At 42.8% G+C, this 11,152-nt stretch overlaps 1 protein-coding gene across 1 annotated transcript; it reads right to left on the reverse strand.

Annotated features, from left to right (window-relative positions):
* Window positions 1–2,507: 2,507 nt before the first annotated feature.
* Window positions 2,508–5,568, reverse strand: LOC308415210 (integrator complex subunit 6-like; the record flags this gene model as incomplete). The annotated part of the gene is made up of 4 exons (XM_080910229.1): window positions 2,508–2,592; window positions 2,976–3,069; window positions 3,416–3,748; window positions 5,445–5,568. 4 exons carry the CDS (start codon window positions 5,566–5,568, stop codon window positions 2,508–2,510), a joined length of 636 nt encoding a protein of 211 aa, XP_080766355.1.
* Between the last annotated feature and the right edge of the window lie 5,584 nt (window positions 5,569–11,152).

Raw genomic sequence — 11,152 nt, forward strand, 5'->3', positions numbered from 1 at the left:
GCAGTAAGATGGAAGCAAAGTTATCAGAGTATGTCATCAGAATTCTGAGATTATTTGATACCATCCCTGAAGTAATCCTCATTTACAGAGAAGCAAAATGTAGCTCATGGGTCAGAGAGTTTATATGATCAATCCAGCTTTTCCCATATCTCTGATTGGTTCCAGAACTCACCCTTCAGTTATTAGTAGCCTGAAATTCAGAAGGTTTTCATTAGAATAGACTTATTTAGCAAATGGAAAATACATATTGGTTCTCTGACTTATGAGGAGAGGTCTACTGTAGTATGAAAGGATAAATTGAAACCACTAGTAATACATATCCAGAGTGATAGCAAAGTAAAAAGGACACTCCATTCATCAAAGGACTGTGATGATATGTACCATCACTGACAACCGAACATGCATGTTGTTGGTCCTCACACCAGAGAATGACAGCAATGGTGAAAGTTGTAATTAGAAGATGATTCCAAGAACTAATATATGACGGTTCCTTGTTTTTATAATTCATGTGTTCCTGGGCACCCGACTATCAAAAGGATGAGCTTGGCTTCACTTAAAAAACCAAGGTAACATCACCTATGTGTGTGACATGCGTATGTACATGTTCATATGTGTGTGCACGTGTGTCTTCCTCAGTTACTTTCCACCTTATTTTTTGAGACAGTATCTCTCAGTGAACCTGGAGCTGGCCACTTCAGCATGACTACCTAGCCAGAAAGCCCCAGGGCTAGTCCTGCTTCCGCCTTGTAGCACCAGCATCATTGGTGTGAACCACCATGTCTGGCTCGTTGTGTTGGTTCTGGGAATCTGAACTCAGACGTTCATGTTTATGCAGTAAGCTCTTTATTCATAGAGCCATCTCTCCATCTCCTGGTGTCATTTCTCACGTCAAGCTTAATTCTAAAGCAGTCCTTAGGGATCTTGATTATCAACACACTGCTTCGTCTGGTGGTACTGTTGTCACTGAATAGGAAATAGGGACCAATCCAGATATCATGGCAGCACGATCGCTAGGCAGAGCATGAGAAATCATTTCTGAACAAAACCAGGGCCTTTGAGATGAATGTCAAGATAGTGCTCATTAGATGAGCAAACACCCTCATCTTGGCCAAAAAAAAAAAAAAAAAAAAAATTAGAGAGGGGACACAGCAACAAGTTATGCACAACATGGTAGAGACAGAATCTACCTCTCAGGGTTGGGTGCCACAGTGTAGAGCAGGAATCTGCTAGCTTGGAGTAGGGCCCAGAAAAACAAAGTTTTTCTTGTTTAGCATCTGTGGCTTCAAGAATAGTTCCCCGTGTCCAGTTGATAAGAAAAACAAGAAAACAAATAAGCTAAAAAAAAAAAAATCACATGTGACTTTAATCACTAAAAACGCGTAGGCGGCACCTATATTACTGCTGTATAACAAACTACTCTCAACCAAAAGCTGAAGGCAACAAAACATGGAGCATTGCCTGTGTTTCTAGTTTGGAGTACTGTCTGTGTTTTGGATCAGTGGGATCCAACTCTACCTGCTACTCCCAAGGATAGAACATTAAATTCACGTTTCATACCATGACAGTTTGGGACACCACTAGATCGCCTTTGCAAGGAGATCCTAAAATTAATCTCTAGGCATGGAAGTGGAAGTAAGAAGCTCATCAGGAGGAAGACTGCAACTTTCTCAAACGAGCACTATATGGGAGGATTCTTTAATTTCTGGAGTAGAGTAATTGCTTATCAGATGATACTGGGATGCAGTACAGAGGCAAGGGAGGATAGTGTGAAAGGTGTGGAGTCCTTCTTAGCACTCTTGTACTTTGTCATTAGAGGTGATGGACATTTGCAGCAGCCCAGGACAATCAGGACATGGAATGGCTCAGACCAGATGGTTAAGTAAAAACACTTGAGACAGCTCACTAAGCTAAGCACTATGTCCCATTGAGTGGCTAACTCCGGACAAAGGGAATAACAGAAGGTAGACATATTGGGTGTGGCAGCAGCATACACTTTTAATTCCGATACTCAGGAGGCAGAGGCATGCAGATCTTTGTGAGTTCCGGGCCAGCCAGTTACACAGTGAGACTGACCTCAATAAGTAAAAAAAAAAACAAAGCAATGTTTTGGAAAAATGACAGTTCTAAATGCCAGAGATGATACTTACGATCTGCTGCAAAATACAGGCTTGCCATGTTCTTTTTAAAGATTCATCTATTTATTTTATGTACGTGAGTATCCTGTTGTTCTCTTCAGTCATGATTTTCACCCAAGGAGACAATAAAGCAGCCAGCACAGGGGGAAAAATCAAGAAAGCAGTAAGAGGTTGAGTTTGCAAACAAAACACACAGGATAAAATCTTGTCATTTATTGATAGTGTAACACAGCTTGCTCAGGGGTAACTAACTATCTTAGCTAACATATGGGAGGAGGTCTCAGCATCCTCCTGCTACGCTGTAATCCCTCTAAACTATTTGCTGATTCTTGCTGACCACTATAATAGCAGAATCACACTCTTGGGTGGAGATCACGCATCGTTGTTGAGAGACCTTTGTGACTTCAATCTTTCCAGTATCTTCTCGAGATGCTGTATTAAATGACGTCTTTTAAACCTGAAAATAAACATACACATCATGTAAAGAAAAAAAAAAGATGCCCAAAGAACCTGAGATATAGGAAGAGCTGTGTGATGCAGAGAGTGGGTTCAGCACATCTGTGGGAACAGGAATAGTAAGTGCATCCCAGGTACACCAGGCACTCTAGCCCATATGAAGTGTGTCTGCTAAGGGTCAGTGTCCAGCTCTGTATTACAGTGACAAAGGAGTGTTGAGTGGGCCTGGAAGGAATGTCAAACACAGGTGACGTCAACCTCAGTGTCTATGTCCCCAGCCTTCGCTATAAGGTGAGAGACTCGAGGCAGGTGCCACCCCAGCCCCCACTCCACCACCGCACTGACCCAACAGCATGAAGGTGTGCGGTCCCCCTGTGCACCCACCTTGCCGCCTCCTTGATGGAGAACTCCACAAACTGTATCCTGACTTCCAGAGGTCCTTGCAGGTCTTCAAGGATCTCGAAAAGCTTTCCATATTCTGCATTGGATATAAGAACACTTCAGTATGTCTTACAAACGAAACAGAAGTGGGTGTGGGTGAATCTGTGCGCCTTGGGAATATGCTTTCTGGTCAAAGACGTTAATGGGTGGGTATGTGTTCTAAAGGCCTATGCGGGTACTGATGCGATTCTTATGAGCAATAACCAGGTGACATTACAGATGAAGGATGGGGTCTGCTGAGATGTTTTAGTGACTGTGCCCAGCTACATAGAAAACCTTGCTTGTGGCAAAGGCTCTCTCTCCGAAGGCAGTTTTGGGTCATTCTAATGCTATGGCTGGAGATACCTGCCTTGCTTCTGTTACTTAATTCTTTGAGCACTTACTTCGTCCAAAGCGTCGGATTTCTGCCATCAGGGCACGTTTTATTTCATAACTGGCTATATTTGGTCTCACTGAGGACACACTGGGCCGAGCTCCTGATGACGTTGCTGGAGCATGCGCAGAGCCTGCAGAGGACTCACTGCTTACACTTCCCCCGGTAACAGTGTTGTCATCAGCCCTGCGAGGATGAGAGTCTTCAGACAGAGAATCACGTGGGCCGGGGAGAATGGTATCTCCTGCTGTAGGCTTAAGCTGTTTTGGAGCACATTTTTGTGGGTAGACTTCGGGATCACCTTCCATCACTGCCACCGGGGTCTTCTGGCTGACAACAGCACCTGAAAAGCAAAGTAGCAAGCTGAGTTGTGACATGGGTGAGCTCCATGGTGCCACTTGGGCACCCTTGTGTTCCAAAATTATTTCAGAGGAGGAGAGTACACCAGAGAGAAATCTCAACCGTGACAAACTGAACCCAGGACACAGAATGTAAAACCAATACCTTCTACCATGTGGCTTCATGACCATACGCACAGATTAGCTGAACAGGACAAAGAAGAAACAACAGAGCTTAGTGTCATCTTGATACACTTTACAAGTCTAAAAGATGAAGGTGTCCCAAGATATCCAAATGTAAAGAGCATCGACAGGACACTCTATATATCTCTCACTTATGTCCCTAGGTCAATTCTTTTCCCTCTCCTTTTGACACTTTCCTGTCATTTACTTATCATGTTCTGCTGTGCCCAGCATCTGCCAGGTGCTAGGGATGAACAGGAACTGCCCCTGCCCCTATGGAATTATGATGTCGTGATGACATCAGAGAGAAGTTAGACCCTAGGGTTCTTGTGATGGCGTAGAAGTCAACAGACATGTGAGAGAGAGCAGCAGATGGTGCCAGGGCCACCACCTTGGCATTCCCTTCTGGGAGATGTCTTCTGAGCAAAACAGAGGAGGAGACAGAGGTAGCCTGTGTAGATTTGAAGAAAAGAGCAGGGGAAGGGAACATAGGATCTGCGTAGTATATAGTAGACACAGAGAATGAAGGTGACCACTGGGACCCAGATAATTGTTGGCTGATGGGAGCAGGTGATACAGAGTCCGGTGAGCCATGGGCAGAAGTTGGGCTGTGTCTTGCATGCTTGGGAACACAGGATGGGTTTGTTTGTTTGGTGGGTTTTTTTTTTTCAGCATCCATATGGCCAACAACACCTACTGATAGCCTGACTGTGGCTGCAGAGGGAGAGAGAGGCTGTTGGGAAGTGGGTAAGGATGGAAAGGAGGCGCAGCAGGACAATGCTTACCTTTCTGCTCTGCGGGAAATAAATCATGGCAAGAGGGAACAAGCATGAGAAGATTTCAATGTCCCAGTGTAGAAATTACTCCATGATTAAGCAAGACAAGAAAACAAAGTGGAAGGAAAGAAGTGAAAAGGCTTCACCAATGAGAAGAAAACAGGAGCAGATTACAGACCACAGACTTCCCAGGCAGTCAGGGCTGAGCGGATGACTCAGTGGATAAGAATTCCGGCTACCCTCCCAGAGGGCGCATGTTTCAGTCCCAGCATTCACAAGACAGCTCACAATCAGCAGCAGCTCAGGTCTCAGGGAATCCCGTGGCTTCTTCTGGGTTCTGTACATGCAGACAAAACATCACACACACACACACACACACACTAAAATACGAAACCTCAGAAAGCTGTAGTAAATAAAGATAGATGTCAACAGCAGCAGCTGCTGAGAAGGGAATTCCAGTGTCAGTGCAGACCTGGTCTGCAGAGTTTCTGCAGGGTTGATGACACAGAAGCCAGGAATTCACAGCTCAGTCAGGGCAGAGGAAAGGAGAGAGTAGGTGAAAGAGGAGCGCAGCCAGATGGAAGAGGTCTGCTTCCCCTTAGAGCCTGACTCTGGCTGAAAGGATCTGGTTTGAACCTGTTGCTCTCCCTGGAGCAACTCCTAATGCTTTCATCTTTTTGCCTGCGTTTTCTTCAACTCGTAAACATGTCAGTGTCTGTCCACCCAACAAGGATGAATTTACCTTCTCCCTTTGCCTCAGTAGAAGCTTCAAGAGATTTATTTGACACCGTGTCCAGAGTATAACTTTTCTTAGGTGGATCCATAGCTTCTCCTTCTCCAACAGGGCTAATTTTCCGTTTCAGCATGGTGCGATGCTCTTCTTTGCCAGGCTCCTTATCCTATAAAATAGTTATGAAAATAAAATACTATTTCCCAGGCATGGTGGCACATGCCTTTGATCCCAGAACTGGCAGGCAGAGGCAGGCAGATCTCTGTGAGTTTGAGGCCAGTTTGGTCTTCATAGTAGACCAGGGTCCAGTATATCCAGGGCTAAGTAGAACAAAACAAAAGGAACCTTGGAGATGCAAAGGTCGGTAACATCAAATAAAACAACTCACAGAAAGCATCTGGTCCAAGCATAACAAAAGCATTCCAGGAATTAAAGACAAGATTGAGGAATTATTACTTTCACATAGCAAAAAAAAAAAAAAAAAAAAAAAAAAAAAAAAAAAACACACACACACACAAATCCCACGGTATTCATGACCCACAACTTTCAGGAATACAGAGACATGAAGAGACCAATCCTATGAACTTTCAGCTTAAAAGAAGGAACCAAGGTACAGTCTAATCACATAAAATCTAGTGCCTCTCTAGGTTACCACAGGGCTCTAAGGCGGAAGGAGCAGAACAAAAGAAAAGCCCGGGAAGCCGAGTGATAGCAGCTCCAAGTCAGGTACAAAGGCACACCCATCAGAATATCAAGAGGCTTCTCTGCAGAAGAGATGAGAACCGAACACTGATCTATTTTCAGAAAGCCAGCCATTGCCGATCAAGATGACTGTGCCCAGTAGATTTATCCTTTAAAATCAGAGGAGAAAGAAACTCTTTTCATGATAAGCTTGAACTAAAACAATTCACACAGAAAATGAAGATCCACAGCGTCGTGAGAGCTTGGGGAAGATAAAAGAATAGAACGACAAACCGAAGTTTGAAAAGGGGGCAGTCGTTTTTCATCTCGGTGAGCACACAAAGCTTTAAAACGAACAGGGAAGAAATCAGTACATACCTTGCGATGATAACTCTAAATATAAATGTTAACTCTCCAAAACATGCGGACTAGGGGCCGAGGAGATGGCTCGTTGTGCGAAATGTCTGCTCAACAAGCACAAACACCTTCGTTCCGATCTCCAGGACCTAGAAAATGTCCTGCGCAGTTGCAGTCGTCTGGCGTCAGAAGTCGGAGTGGCAGAGGCAGGACTATCCCTGGGGCCATCTGACCAGCAGGTCTAGCCTGAACAGGGAGGTCCATATCCAGTCAGAGACTCTGCCTTAAAACTAGTGTAGAAGGCACTAGGGGAAGGCATCTGACGTCATTCTCTGGCCTCCACAGGCACAGGCAAGCATAGGTGAATGCACTCGCATAAAAATGTACAATCACCAAAAACAGGCAACATTGAGAAATCTTAAAACAAAACAAAAGCAAAAACAAAATCCAACTCTGTCAGGTCTCCAAGATACTTATCTCATTGTCAAAGATTTAAAGATGAAAAATCACAGTCAGGCATATTTTGCATTTCCAGACAAACGGAATCTAAGAGGAAGCAAGGACACCTGAAGCCCTATCTGAATAAAAGCTGACTTTCAAGATGAAAATTGTAGAAAGAGATAAAAAAAAGGTAGCAGAACCTTAATAAATAGAACGATTTTTAAAAAGATGAAACAATTGTAAATACACACAGCAAATGTTGGGGTGCATCAACACTGCATAAAGAATTAAACAAGAGACTTCTTGCTCTTGGAGTAGTTTAGACCAACAGAGAGCTCAAACTTGAGTCAGCCCCTTCTCTCTTTGGGTCTTTCATCTCTCTGTAGTTTCTGATCTAAGGGCCTGACTATTGTCTGTCTGCTGTGACTATGATGTTTGGCTCTTCCTAATAAAGATCTCTGTAATTAATAGCTCAGAGAACATGGGATGGGAAAGGAATGGGTAATTCTTTTCTACAGAAAATTTTAACTGAATTTTGCAATGGAAGGAGTTACTTTACTGACCCATAATAACACTTAAAACTGCATAGAGATGTTATCAACCTATAGCCATGTGTCACTTCCGACATGGATGGGATTGTTCATATAAGATTGCTTTTAACCTGGTAGCTGCATTCTGTATGATTCCCACAGCATACATACATAAATCATCCTTTTCAGGGCATGGAATCATACATAGTTTAATATTAAAGCTATGCATTTAGCTTAGGTAGCTACAAAGCTGACTACACGGAAAATCCAGGCCATATAATGTTGCTTTCATTGCTTCATTAAAGTCAAATTAAACAGGCTAAGTTCACACTAGAACAGCAGATTATATATGTAGTATATTCTAATCTATTATAATAAGATGTATTATTAACTTGGTTGCAAGCTTTAGGAAAAATCTCAGTTTCTCAAGGCAAGAAGTGTTTTCTGTAAAAGCTGTTCCCACATTGGCGCCATTAATTTCACAGATGAAGAAGTACTGGGCATGAAGGATCAGGGAGGTCCAGATACAAGAACATTGGCTGTTCTCAATACCACATTCTCATAATTGATAGACCATCCAAATGAGGAAATCAACAATATTCAAAGGAAAACTGAACCAAATATTCTATCCACTAGCCATGAGTACACATTTTTATCATCACCCCTCGGAAATTTTTCCAAAATACATCACATTTTATGTTCCAAAATTAGTCTTACTAGATTAAAAAAAAAAACTTGCAGGGCTGGACCACTGTGTATTCTTCCAGAGGTCCTGAGTTCAAATCCCAGCAACCACATGGTGGCTCACAACCATCTGTAATGAGATCTGATGCCCTCTTCTGGTGTGTGTGAAGACAGCTACAGTGTACTCATATACATAAAATAAATAAACAAATATTTTTAAATAAAAAGATGTTTACTGCTATTTTCATATTTTCAGGAGAGATTGTGCCTCAAAGTATAATTCACCAGTGGGTCATATATATGTGTGTGTGTGTGTGTGTGTGTGTGTATGTGTGTATGTGTATCTATAATATATAATGTATTATAATATATAACTATAGAATATATTGTATACCTGTATAATTATATAATAATATAATTATATAATATAACACATTATATATTATAACATATGTTATATCTATTGGTGAATTATACTTTGAGGCACAATCGCCCCTGAAAATAGAAGTAAACATATATACATACCATATATATACACCAATATATTTGAAAATATAAAAGGAATGGACAATTTTGGGGCGAATAATAGCCTCTTAAGGCAATCTAAAGAGATGAATAAGAAGCAATGAGAATGAGGCAATAATGAAAGTAAAGACAACACTCACTGGGTTCATGGTTGAATTCTACCAGATCTTGGAAGAGCTAACATCAGAGCTCTTTAAACTTTGACATATAACCAAAAGAGAGGTAACGATGCCAGAACATTCCATGAACCAGTATCACCTGGATACCAACACAGAGCAAGAGAACAAGAGAAACCAAATTCTTCAACAAAATCTTTGTACCCCCCAAATCCAGTATCTTGAGGGTTAGGTGCATCTTCTCTGACTGAACCCAGACCCAGCAGCCCTCTGCTGTATAAAAGTGATTATAAGCCATGAGCATGCTGGGTTTTGGGGGGACAACAGCATAGCTCAGCTAATACAAAGTACTCATGGTAGTAGGAAAGAACAAACTCCCATAAGCTGTACTCAGACTTTCACACACTCTGTGGCTTTCAGTAAAGCAGTAATGCACACAATCTGAATTCAGAAATCAGTAGCTTTGCAACACACCGATAACGGAAGGAGTGGAAGCGAAGTCAAAGATATGACTCCATTTTCAATGGCTTCTACCAATACTTGGGAACAAACCTCCCAAGCTTAACAGAGCTCTACCATGAAAACTATAAAAGACTCAAAAAAATTTAAGAAAATGCAAACTGGTACAACCCTCAGAAAATTGGAAATAGATCTACCCAAAGAGCCAACAATACCACTCTTGGGAGTATACCCAAAAGATGCCCTACCATGCTACAAAGGTGTGTGCTCCACTATGTTCATATCAGCCTTAATTGTGATAGCCAGAAGCTGGAAACGACCCTCATGTCCCATGATAGAAGAATGGATACAGAAAATGTGGTTCATTTACACAATGGAGTACTACTCAGACATTAAGAATGAGGACATCCTGAGTTTTGCAGGCAAATGGATGGAACTAGAAAATATTACCCTGAATGAGGTAATGCAGACCCAAAAGGACATGCATGGTATATGCTCACTAATATGTAGATATTAGTTTTAAAAAAGTACAGAATACCCAAGATACAGTCCACAGAATTCAAAAAGGTGAAGGGCCCCAGTGAGGACGCCTCAGTCCCACATGGGACTGAAAATAAAGCAACCACAAGGGGGAGGGTGGGAGAGACCTTAGAGGAAGAGGGGAGGGGGAGGGGAACAGGATCTGGTATTGGGTGGGGGAAAAGGACTGAAGCCCTGAGGGCCAGCAGAAAGAATGGAAACAGGATGTTGAAAGGACCCTCCAGAAGGTACCAGAGACCAGGGAGGTAAGAGACCTTCAAGACTGAAAGTGGGGGGTGTGACCCTAGATAAAATTACCTACAGTGGGGAGAGAGAACTTGTATAGTCTACCTCCAGCAAAAAGACAGGGCATCAAGTGAGAGATGAGGTTGCCTTGCCATTTCCCACAGTCAAACCTCTGACTCATATTTTTTCCTGTTGAAAAAACTGCAGGGATTGAAATGGAGAAGAGCCTGAGGAAAAGAAGGTCCAGGGGCAGGCCTAAAAGGAATCCAGCTCAAGGAGCGGCCCTAAGGCCTGACACCATTACTGAACCCATGGAGTCCTCATCAAAAGGACTTATTATGGCTGCCCTCTGAAAGACCCAACAAGCAGCTGAAAGAGTCAGATGCAGATATTTGCACCCAACCAATCAACAGAAGCTGCTGACCCTGTGGTTGAATTATGGAAATGCTGGAAGAAGCTGAGGAGGAGGGTCACCCTGTAGGAGGACTCAATCCGGATCCCCAAGATCTCTCAGACACTATCACCAACCAGGCAGCACACACCAGCTGATATGAGCCCCCCCCCCCCAACACATACACAGCAGAGGACTGCTGGGTCTGGGTTCATTCAGAGAAGATGTACCTAACCCTCAAGGGACTGGAGGCCCCAGGGAATGGGGAGGTCTGGTGGGGTAGGTGGGGTGGGGACATCTTCGTGGAGACAGGGGGCAGGGAGGAAGTATGGGTTGTGAAACAGTAGGAGGGTGGACAGGGAGGGGGAATAAAATTTTGAGTGTAAAAATCAAATTAAAAAATTAAAAAATAAAAATAGTACAGAAAAAAAAAAGTAAAAGAAAACGCTAGAAGATGTTAAGACTTCGCATGCCCATGGATCAGGTGGCAAAAATCATGTTGGTAATGTGGCCATACTATGCTACACAGGTTCAATGCAATCCCCATCAAACATTCAGCAATAATCTTCATAAAATTAAAAGAACTATAAAAATTGAAATGGAAGCCCGAAGAACACCAAATAGTAATCATAGAAATCCTAATGAGACAAGAGCAAACCTGGGGGCATCACAACCCTTAAATCCCAATTTTACTACAGAATCATAGTGACAACGACAGCCTGTGTTGGCACTGGGGGGAGGACAGGGAGAGGCAAGATGGGAGAAGAGAGG

This window comes from Micromys minutus (assembly GCF_963924665.1).
Source record: "Micromys minutus genome assembly, chromosome: X".
Taxonomy (NCBI): domain Eukaryota; kingdom Metazoa; phylum Chordata; class Mammalia; order Rodentia; family Muridae; genus Micromys; species Micromys minutus.